Source organism: Anopheles funestus, chromosome X (genome assembly GCF_943734845.2).
Source record: "Anopheles funestus chromosome X, idAnoFuneDA-416_04, whole genome shotgun sequence".
Taxonomy (NCBI): Eukaryota; Metazoa; Arthropoda; class Insecta; order Diptera; family Culicidae; genus Anopheles; species Anopheles funestus.
In genome coordinates this window covers 8,005,845-8,017,588 of record NC_064597.1, presented here as the reverse complement: position 1 = coordinate 8,017,588, position 11,744 = coordinate 8,005,845, and the positions used below count along the sequence as shown (strand labels likewise).

The following is an 11,744-nucleotide window of genomic DNA, read 5'->3' as shown; positions in this document are numbered from 1 at the left end:
GTATGAAAAGTCTGTTGAGCTATGTATATATCTGTTGCGGCACTGTAATTGTATTTGTCTGTGCGTCTCAACATGTGCGCAAGTAGAAGTTTTTTTTTATATATATAAGAAATGGTAAACGCACTTTCTAAACTGAAGATAACAACAAATAGAAACAAGTAAATGAAAGAAGAAAATAAAGGTAATAATAAAAGTGCATAAAACGTTTCGGTTTGCATGAAAAAAAACAAAACAAAATGAACCATTACACCGGTGGTACTGCGATTTATTTATATATGTATATTTATTCCAGCCCATTGCTAATATACAGTATTTTTATTTAATGATAAATACGCATCGATTTTTAGTAGCTATCAAACGCCGTATTTATACGTTACACAAGATGACAGTTAAGTTATTACATTGTTTAATTGATTTGATTAGCTGTTTACTGGTTTTTGTCTTACGTTTTGCTGCATATTTCTTTCCTGACACTCTTTTTTTTTTTTGTTCTTTTGTTTTGTTTTACTTTTTGCTGGCGAATTTCTTTCTTTTTTGCTTTTCCTCATCTTACTTGTTTTTGCTTCACTTTGCGCGCACATGTGTGTTTTTTTTTGTTGTTGTTTTGTTTTGTTTTGGGTGTGTGTGTGTGTTTTTTTTTCTTCTTTACATTTATCTAATATTTACTCATATTTGTTTTGTTTAGACATCACATTGTCACTGTGTTGTTGTTTAGTTTTTGTTTGTTTGTTGTTTTTTTTTTACAAATTGCAGATGTAAATATCCAAACCTTCAGATAATTATGTTAAACCATTTTGTTCATAAATAGCTGGCCAATGCGCGTTCGTTCGCTTACGTTTCTGTCTCGGGTTTCACATTCCGTTTTCCGTTCCCGAGGTCCCGCTTTCTCGTCTATCTTCCCATCCATTGAAGCAACTTTTTGTTAGGCGACTTCTCTGTACTGATTGCTTCCAGTGAATGAATGATCGCTTGACATCCGCAATAAGTAGCTCTCATTACATACTTTTTCCTCGTTTTTTTCCCCTCAACCTAACAGCATAATGCGTGAATTTGGTTTGTGTGTATAAGACAAAACAAAAACCTAAACCCTTAATACCGTTAAAAGGTCAGTCTAAATCAGAAGCAAATACTGTTCATGGCATACGCAAGCGAGAACGTGTACCGTCCAATACTAATGCTCCCTCGAAAATGGGAATTTACTTGCAGCGGCACGTTTCACGAAAAGCTTCCTCTGTAATACACACTCATGATTTCATGATTGGTTTCCTAGAACCAAACAAAAACGGGAAAGACACACGATTTAAATCAGCGAAACAAACACAATATAATACAGTGCTTGGTGTATAACGTCACTCAGTATAAAACGAACGAATCGGAATTAAAATAGAAGCCGCTAAATTTGCAAATCTGCCCTCAATATTCCTCTACTACCCGAGTTTAGTTTTTTTTTTGGTTTCTTCCTCTTCTGAGCATTTGTAAGTTTTCTTCGCTTTGTTTTGTTTTCTTCTTCCTTAGGACGGTGTTTTGTTTTTCTCCTCCTGCTACTGTCGTACCTTTCTTATACTCAGTGCGGAAATGTTTTGCGCAGCTTATGCGCAAGATGCATGTAGACCGTACGTTTTTTTTTTATATACTTTTTGCAAATCGCAAACATTACATACCTTAGCAGATGGCTGGACAACTAATCTCAATCGAAACACACCTGTTTTCCTGCCTTTACACAATTTATGGACAGCAGATATTTGTTAATAATAGCGCAGCAGCTTTGAATACTTTGCACGCCGTAAGTACCTCTCAAGCGGAGATGAAGCAGCACTGAGCACGGGAAAATGTGTAAGTGATTGATATCTTAAATGTGTATTTCTTTTTTCTTCTCCCTCTCTCTCTCTCTCTCTTGTGTTCGTTTTGTCGAGTGTTTATTATGCTGTGTTTGTGTTTTTTCAAATTATAGCCTTAACTTTTTTTCTGTTAGACTTAGATCGTATTTGCTTCTCCATGTGTTCAACAACTTCACACTTTATTTTTTTGGTGACAAAACAGAACACCATTAATAGAACAAAAAATGGAAACGATAAATGATTACTGTTCGCGATCGATACATTTCAATCGAGATCTAAATTTTTGTTACAATTCTTCCACTCAGCGCAAAGCTTATTTGTTTTTTTTTATCTTATATGTATGTTTATGGCTTGTAGCTTTCATTGCGTTCTTTGCATCTTTCTTTCTCTCTTGCTGTCTTTCTTGTTTTTTTGCTGCCTTTCCCGTGTCACCTCATTTTTTTTTTGGTTTACTTTTGCTGTTTTAGCTTGATTTTGCTTATTAAATGATTTCAAAAAATATATCAGTTTCTGAGATTCTGTTTTTTTTGTTTCACTACTTGTTTTGTTTCTCTTTTTTTCCCTCATTTCCTCTTCCCTTCATTAAGGTAATTACAATAAATGGTATCTTTGGTTGTCGTACCGTCCCATGGTTTGATGTTTCCATTTTTTTTTTGTTGGGGGTTAGTGAAATGCTTTCAAAATGTATTCGTAGATCTCTTGATGTTAAGCTTCATATTGTGCTTCTTCGCTTTTTTCTGACTTCTTATGTCTTTCTCTTTCTCTCTCGCTCGCTCGCTTGCTTTCTTTCTTCTTTACGAAACCACCAAATGCAAAAGCTATATTAATATATCGTTTTCAAATGTTAAACTCAACGATTTACATTTAGTCGTGGATGAGTAGTGTTAATTCTGGCTGCGTTATGTGTATTGAGGCCCTGGCATAACATGTTCTTCCTTCCCAATAGTTTCGTATCGTTTACGTATGCATAGCGTTGGATGAACCCGCGTGTCGAGTTTTATGTGTGTGTTTATGTGTCTCTGTGTGTGTGTGTGTGTGTGTGTATATTATGCTCATATTCGTAACGATAATATATAAGTTTGCAAGGCCAAGGTATGAATCAATTCCAAAAAGATTGCTAGAAATATACACATATAATCGTTTTTTTTATATATGTATACGATACAAAAAATCATAAAGTATATAGAGAGTCGCATGTATGTGAGTGTGTGTGTGTGTGGCTTTTTGTTCTCAGCATAATATCTAGTTATCAACAAGCTTAGGTTCCTGCACGATGGTCCTAACTCGTAAAAAATGACAAATTTATATGTATATAGGATTTTCCTGTCCAGTAAGCAGTCGAAACATTGAAGTGGGCATGGTTTTCATCAGTATCTGCAAAGTAAAAAAAAAAACAAGAACAAAATATTTTCTTCATTATTGCGATTCCAGCTTGTGGAAACACCTGTTACATACCTCGCCAACAGAAGTTGCTAACAGATTTACAATTTTTTCGTGTGGTACTGCAACGACACTTTGGTTATTGATTTCGATGATTCGATGGCCTACACGAACACCGCCCCGTTCTGCAATTCCTCCACGCAGCAGGCTGCAAATCTGTGGAATAAGCATAACCGAGCCCGTTAGAGCCGATAACCTCACAAACTCGCCCCAAATCACGTGCATACGTACCACACCATTCTGTACGCTAAAGCCAAGCTGATACTTCGTGTTTGGTCGCTTGATCTTCACCTCCACAACTGGGGCGCACGGGACGACGGTAAACTTTACCACGGTTTGGTTCTTTGTGTTCTTGATGTAGCCCTGACAGGTGGACAGCGGTAACCCGACCAGGCTCAGTCCGTTAATGGCGATGATCTGATCGCCGATGTTCAGCTGTCCGCAACGGGCGGCCGCACCGGAAGACGCCAGGTTCGCAATTACCACGGTCGGCAGCATCGAACCCCAGCCGGACTCGACGATCACCACGCCGAGAATTTCGCCCTTCGCCTTCGGCACCACCACCTCCTTCTGTAGTTCCTTCTTCGCGAAAATCTCCAACTCGTCGCCGAAGATTTCCTGACTGTTCAGCACTTCTTGGTAGTCCATCTCCTTCATAAAGCTGTGATCTTCAATTCCGTTCGCCTTCAGGAACTCCATGTACGCGACCTGAAATGCTTGACCGATGCTCTGGGCAATGAATTGTGCCTCCTCGCTTTCGAACACGTGGCAGATCATCTTCGGCGTTCGATTGCCTTTAGGTCCGCTGGCAAGCTTTTGGGACGGTGTGCTGCCACTACCGGCCACATCACGGACCGTGTGTGAACCCGACCCATTCCCAGCACCACCGGACGAATCAGTCGAATCCACATCCTGCGGTACGAAGCGCCGCCGAGCCATCAGCACCACCAGATCTCCAATATCGGCTATGTAGGAGATCGTCCTCAGTGCGTGGTCCATCATGATTTCCTTCAAATCCGTGTTTAGTACCATTATCTTTTCGGTGGATATGAAGAGATCAACTTCCGTGCTTGGTTGAACCTCGCCATCGGGAGACTTTAAAAGAAAAGCAGAAATTAAATACTTGCTAGCACTTAGAACAAACTTGCCATGTAACTTACCAAAGCCTACAAAATATTGAACATAAACACCATTAACCATAGGAGGACATAGAAAAGAAAGTAACATCATTATAAGAATTTTTTTTTGGAATAAAATATACTACAAATCGTACCTTTATTCTAGAAACAGCTTCTTCTGCCTGCAGCATACGAGTAGATTTCGTGGGCTGTCCTTCACAGACCAGCTGAGTAGATCCTAAGTAACGTGCTCGAAATAGTACACCTTCAATAAGAACTGCAACGCTGGAATAGAATCGAACCCCAGATTCAGTTAAAATATTAGTTCAAAAAGTAACTTTAAAACATGTATGAAATGTGACAAAAAGCCGATAAATCCGGTAAATAGATTACTTACAGAGAAAACCATCCACAGAAGGGTATGCATAATATCACCAAAAAAAATATCGCATTATAGTTCACTATCTAAATGGTACTCTTGATATGAAAGGGACGGGAATAACTTCTTTACCCTACTTACCTTCCTTATTCTTCGACTTCCTTTTGGTGTCATTATTGTGCAGCGACTTCGATTTTGTCGATCCACTCGGACTGCCCGAATCGTTCGACTTGTCCAGTAAGTTACCCTCGCTCAGTGAGTGCTGCGGGCTGGGATTCGGTGACGTTAGCTGCGTCTGCGGTTCGTTTGGACCGTTAAAGTTAATCAAGTTGCCGCTGGTTTTCGAACTTTTGTGACAATTGGTGGACGTGGAGCCAACAACACCATTCACCGTATTTCCGGCAGCTGACGCTGGCATAGCGGTAGCTGACGTACCTAGATCCGGCAGTGGGAGGGTGGAATTTGTGCCAGCAATACCGGCATTAGTAATACCTGCACCGGCTGGCGGAAGGAAATTGCTGGTACCGTTCGGTTGGTTACCACGTACTCCAACCGATCCACCCAGCCGTTCGCCCAGTTGAACCTGATTGGTCGGTTTACCATTAGCACCCGGACCGGAACCCACAACAGCACCCACCGTTCCCACCGTACTCGTCGGCTGGGATGCGTTTTGTTGCTTGGGCGACACTTTCCCAAGTGTCAGTAACCGCGCTGCGCCCGTTTTACGATCGTTGCTCCAGAGCTTGCTGTTACTCTCGTCGTAAAAACCTTGATCGTCTAACCGTTGATGCCCGAGCAAACGATCGGTTTCGAGATCTGTGTCCGGATCTTCATCCTCGTCGACTAGTGTCATCGCCTTCGACGGTGCACCTTGTGCGATCAGTACATCCGTCTCCTCGGCAAAATCGCCCGATCCTGTACCGGTGCCCGTCTTCGAACATGCTTGCAGTGCGGTGTGCATCGATGATGGTGATGACGAGAGCTTACAGGAAGTACCGGGTACGGACTGTAGTCCATTTGAAAGCACGTTGGGCCCATTATTACCGCCGACGGACGTCTGAAGTGTTGCACCTCCATTTGCAATCGGTTTGCTAGTAAAGTCCTCGTTCGCTCGCGTACGAGGTATCCATATCGGTGATAGGCTGGGGCCAGTACTGACCCCACCGCTGACATTGCTGTTACCACCACCACTGACAGCTCCACTGACGGCAGTGCCAAGCGATTCGGAATACTCGCTAGAACATATGTTGCTTTTGTCAAACGTTTTCCTAGATTGGTTGCCACTAGCTAAATTCAGGTTCTTGGTTTTCTGCAGGCATAGTCTAATGTCCTTCAATGTGGACTGTACGTCGGCGCTGGATGTTTGCGAATGGTTGAACGGTTGTTGTTGTTGTGATTGTTGCGGTTGTTGTTGCGATTGTTGCTGCTGCTGCTGTTGTTGAAGCTGCTGTAGATGCTGAAGCTGGTGTTGCTTTTGCTGTACGGGTTGTTGCTGCTGTTGTTGTTGCTGTTGCTGCTGCTGCAGCATGGATAGGTTATCACAATCAATCGAAGATTTCCTGTGTGGTGCTGGTGCTGGAGGTGGTGGAGTCGATTGTATAGTATCTGGAAGACAAATTAAAGAACAACAATTACAAAAGAAGTACATCTGCTGTATGTATGTTCTATTTAGAGCAACATAACCTCTTTTTGTTTGTCAATGTACATTGAAGATACACGTATATTACAGTTAGAACGATTATGTTGCACTATAAATAGGAATTCCGGAATGTACTTACTTATCGTGTAAAGAGATTCCAGCTCTGGATCGCGGTTTTTGAATATGCTTGCGTTGTGCAGCATACTAGAGTTAAGTTTTAGATTCCCCATGCGGAAGGTGTTGTTGACGAAGTAACCCTCGACATTAGTGCTTTGGTTCTGCTGCTGTTGCTGTGGCTGTTGTACATTCGGGCCTTGTGCGCCTTTCATTTCCTTAGACACGATGGGTGACGACGATATCGATTGCTTTGCCGAAGGCGACTGTGCTCCTAACAGACCGTAGGCATTGCCACCAGCTGATTGCATTAAACCACCGTTACCACCGTTATTACCGTTGCCTGCCAGCTGTTTCACGCTGCCGGTAACCAGATCCGGCGGTAGCAACCCGGTCATAGTGTTCGCATTCAGATTGTTCTCCGAGTCGGACACATGACCACTGGACAGACCATCCTCCAGCACCGGCATGGCTGCGTAGTAACGCGAGTAGTTGTTTGCATTGTTTGCAAACAGACAGTTGAGCGACTCGCCGGTGCCGGTCGGTGGCCCGGATGTAGCACTAATCACGCCATTGTTTAGATCATCGCACATGGTAGCTCCGTTACAAGATATGAGACCAAAGTCACTACCATACTGTGGCGATATTTCGCTGTCGTAATCGCCACAGTTCGAATCGTAGTCAGTCGTATCAGGCGAGTAATTGAAGTTTTTGCTATATTTCCGTGTGAACACCTTTCGCCCATCACCGCTATCACCGTTCAGGGAGTAGTGCAGCGGGTCTTTGTCGCTACCGTTCGAAATAATTGGATGGCCATCGTAGTTCGAGTCATTGATGGCATCATAACTGCTCGTACGACTCTCCCCATTGATATATGTATTGAAACGCAACTCATTGACATTGTTGGAATGCTGGTTTGAGGATTGATTTTGACTACCAGTATGTGAATCGATCTGCTGCTGCTGCTGCTGCTCTGGATAAGCCTTATGCAGGCTGCTCTGAACGTACATCGCGTAGTCGCGTGCATCACTTGCCGACTGTAGCGTGGATTTTAGTGACAATCGCACACCGTCGTCGTCACGTCGATCGAACTCAGAGCTGCAGAATCTGTCCGTTCCTTCGACGACAGCTAAACCCAACCCCGTGTGGCCTTTCAGGTGTGTTTCAGATTTTTTCTTCCTCAGCCCACAGTATTCGTTCATGCGAGATTTGCTCTTCAACTTGTAATTGTACTTCGCCATGCCGTTTTCTTTTTCATCCTCCTCCTCTTCATCCTCCACATCGGCCGTATCGTCATCTTCCTCCTCAAGCGTTGGACCATCACTGAGAATAGGCGACTTGGGCGAGTGCGTAATGGTATCTTGCTTTCCCGCCCCGTTCACATTACCGATGTAGGTCGTTTCAATCGTTTTCGAACGTTCTAAATCAACCGGATAGTCGTAATGCACGTCCAGACTCTCGCCATCGTCGTCCGCGCTGTCATTGTAGTCGCTGAACTTCTCCACATCCTCGGTCGAGGGACACTTGAAGAATTCCTCCAACACTTTGCGCGTTTCGGAAAACTCGTACAAATAGTCGAATGTGGAGGAGTTGGCAATGGGTGGAAAGGTGGATGTACCCATTGTTAAATCATCTTCTGATGTTTGCGCGTTCAGTTGAATTTTTTCCAACGACTTGCCAATGTCGGACGGTGACGGTTTGCCACCTTTCATGTCACACGGCAACAAGTCGTAGACGTGATGGTCCTGCTCTTTTCTACACCCGCCTGCCTTCGTTAGATCGCTGCTACCGTAACTGTTCGACCCTTCCATATCGTTCTGTGATCTGGAATTTTTGGACTCTAGCAGTAGTGTCTTACTCAGCGTAGAGTTCACCTGATCTAGCAATGAAGGAGAACAGCTAGCATTCCCGGTGGAGGTTTGACCTGCAATCATGCTATTATTACTGGTAGCCGCTGTTGTTGTTGATAAAACACGCTGCGGAAATCCAGGCCGAGGTAGCGTTAGCAGTGAGGGTGATGTTAAATTTATTTTCACACTAGACGCTAAGTAGCAGTCGCTCTCATCGCATAAATTCAACCCGAACCGTCTTGGTGAACCGTCGTACTCTGGTACAATAAAGAACACGGTAATGACATAATGAGGTGGAGGGGAGGATATTAAAACGAACCGAACACAATACATTTGAACGTAAAATAGTAATAGTAGATAGTAGTCCATAAAAAAAAATCATAGCGCAAAAAAGCTGATACTCACCAATGATGTTGGATCCCGTGCTAGCCTTATTCTCGACCATCTCCTCACTATCGTCCAGTGCGATCGGTTTGACCGGATAGTGAGTTATCATTTTATCACCAAAATCAACCGAGCTCAATGTTTGCTCAGTCTCGACACTAGGACTTGCGACACTGAGTCCGACGTGCGGCACATGTTCCAATTTCTGACCCATGTGCAGCGCACCTTTCCGCCCCGGTCCCGACTCATCCGACAGACCCGCTTCCTGCTTCGATTGTGTAACCGACAGTGAGTTGCCATGCTCCTTTGTATTGCTGCTCAGGACAACGATTTCTTCACACTCGCCACCGATACTGCCTGCCACGCAGTGCATGTCGACGCCGCTCCCAAACCCAGCTAGTTTGTCCTTGCGCGTACTATTGTACGTCTGCATCTCGTGCTGGTAGTTGAAATACTTCAGCTTGTCCTCCATGTCACTCTCATCCTCTAGCGGTGACTGTAGTACCATATTGTAGCAGTTAACCGGCTTGTAAGCGGAACCAGATACGATGCCCCTCTTCGGTGGCTGCATCACCCCGATGCTACTAACACCGTTGCCACCACTAACACCACCAGTGCCACTTTTCGACTTGGAAACGCTGGGATAGTGCGAGACGGAAAGGTGACAGTAGTTGCGCTCGAGCCATCTGGCTGCACCGGACGAATCTTTCTTGGCGCGTTCGCTTGTGTCGTCGTCATCGGATAGTAGCAAACCGCCCGTAGTGCCGCTACTGCTGTTGCCCAGTGTTGCTACGCTGATAGCAGATTGATTTTCGGTTGGCGAGCAGGTCAGCGAAGGTGGTTGATTGCTGTAGTAAAAGCTGTAACCGTCCGACGAGGAGGTGTTCTTGCTGACGGATTGATTGGACGAATGTTTTATGCTGCTGGTACCGTACATGTCGCTCTTGATGCCCATGGGTACGCCACCTGTACCGCCACCAACAACACCACCACTTCCCGAGCCTCCACCACCACCGGCTCCGGCAGGGTGGTTGTTGCTGTAGTGGTTATTATTACCACCGGTGCCGTTACCACTTCCGCTAATGTTGTTATTCATGCCACATGTATTTATCTGCAATCCCTTTCCAACGACCAATTCCTTTTCTGCATTATACTCAAATTCGCTCGTACCGTGATTGGTGGTGGTGGTGGTAGTAGTACCGCCGCTATTATTATTGCCGAACGTGCTCATATCCATGTAAACCTTCGAGGCCGCCGCATTATTAGCCTGGGCGGCAACGGTCGGCGGGCTCGTTCGCGTCACATACGTCGCCAGCGAATGCGTGGAACCGAGCGACATGCTGCCGACGTCCATCAGGCAATTATTATTGTTTTTGCTAGTGTTACCGTTCGCACAAGCACTGCTGCTACTGCTGCTGCTGTTGTTCATGACATAGTGATACTCACTGCGTGGCTTACATTTGGGGAATAGTAACGAAATTTTCTGTTCACTAAAACTCAACGCTGACGGCACATCGTGCACGGATGCGCTACTACTATCGTGTGTCAGCACACCTGCCGTATCGTTACAGGCGCTGCTGACGCTGCTGCTGAAAGGCATGGAGGAAATAGTACTGCTATCATTTTGGTCGACTGAGGCGTTCTCTACTGGTGTCGTGGATGACTTTTTATCGAAAGCAACGGTCGAACTAACCATAGTTAAAAACCACACAATCGGACGGCGTGTGTATCAGGTTAGGCGCCTGGTGCTTCCGTCACTCGCTCGCTGGCTTTGAACAAAGGGCAAAAGGATAATGGGGGGGCCAGCAGGGGAGTCGCGTATGTAACAGACCAACGGAAAAACGGAAAAAACCCCCGAACTTCACCACACTGGGATAGACTGGCTGGTGGGCTTTTTTTTTTGGTTTTTTTGCGAGACAGCAACCGAAAAGTGGCGCACGATGCGGAGGAAGAGTGTGTGTAAATGTTGGAAGTACTGAAATGTAACAATGTAAAAACGCACTTTAATAACTCGATAACCCGCACGATCGCCCTGACTGGCTGCCAGTTCTTGTGCCTTTCCCGATGAAGGGATTGCCCACTTCTAAGTTTGCTGAACGAATGAGCGCAATGAGTTAGCCGAAACAGTTTGCAATGTAATGTGAGCAGGCGGTGAACGAACGAACCCAAGTTTTTGAGCAGTACTAAAGGGGGATGCCGAGCAGAAAAATCGATAATTGATCCTTGCACACAAGCTTGTGATGATTTGCTGAGGGTATGACTCACAGAAAAATATGAAAGAGGAAAATTGAGCAGACGTCCTGCTGTTTGGTGTACGCTCTCTCGTGCTGTTTTTTTTTTGTATGCTTCTCGTTGACTTTCTCTCTACCTTAGGATATTCGTACAGTAATCATATGTGTGTGCGTTGATATGTCTGTGTGTGTATATGTGACTGCCGTACGTGTGTTTGTGTATTTGGTGTACACAAACGCACGTAGGGGATTGAGGTTATTATTACTCTATTCAATACGTGTCTGCCTACGAAGTTAACACACAAAAAAAAACATTTCAAATGTACATTTTACATTATGCTGTAAGGTTTCCAAGAGAATAATGTATTGCATTCGCACTGTGCGGTGCGTACATACCAAACAAGGACACTTGATTGAATTTTATGAGAATGAATTAACCGTTGAACAGTGTGGACTAAAAACTGAGGAGTTGCCAGAGGCAAAATATAAGCAAACTTGTACAAACTAATAAAAAAAAACCTACAATCCTCAAGAATTCTAGAATCACTCGTCAAACATTCTGAACTTTAGTGCTGACTCTCTCTCCATCGTTTAGGTCTATTGAAGTCGTGGTCGATAGGGCATTACAGACCTACAACTAAACGAAGGGCATTGATGTCCATATTTTTTGTCTCGACGAGAATGTGGGAAAACTTTTTAAACTACACACGCATGTCCACATTCGAATGTAAACTAATCCTGATACACAGAC

General features: G+C 44.3%; 1 protein-coding gene across 1 annotated transcript; it reads right to left on the bottom strand.

Moving 5' to 3' along the window:
* Positions 1–244: 244 nt before the first annotated feature.
* Positions 245–11,150, bottom strand: LOC125767768 (uncharacterized). Its single transcript, XM_049434658.1, has 8 exons — positions 8,784–11,150; positions 6,554–8,635; positions 4,917–6,380; positions 4,552–4,673; positions 4,439–4,444; positions 3,510–4,373; positions 3,294–3,434; positions 245–3,212 (listed from the first exon to the last, which is right to left on the bottom strand). Exons 1-8 carry the CDS (start codon positions 10,456–10,458, stop codon positions 3,141–3,143), a joined length of 6,426 nt encoding a protein of 2,141 aa, XP_049290615.1. The 5' UTR covers positions 10,459–11,150; the 3' UTR covers positions 245–3,140.
* Positions 11,151–11,744: the final 594 nt, after the last annotated feature.

What these genes read in the sequence shown, in the direction of transcription:
- LOC125767768 (XM_049434658.1), bottom strand. Translation starts at nt 10,458, where the DNA reads ATGGTTAGTTCGACCGTTGCTTTCGATAAAAAGTCATCCACGACACCA. An exon ending in GGAATCTCTTTACACGATAA is followed by an intron (nt 6,381 to 6,553) that starts GTAAGTACATTC and finishes TTTGTCTTCCAG; the next exon opens with ATACTATACAATCGACTCCA. An exon ending in TAGCAACTTCTGTTGGCGAG is followed by an intron (nt 3,213 to 3,293) that starts GTATGTAACAGG and finishes TTTACTTTGCAG; the next exon opens with ATACTGATGAAAACCATGCC.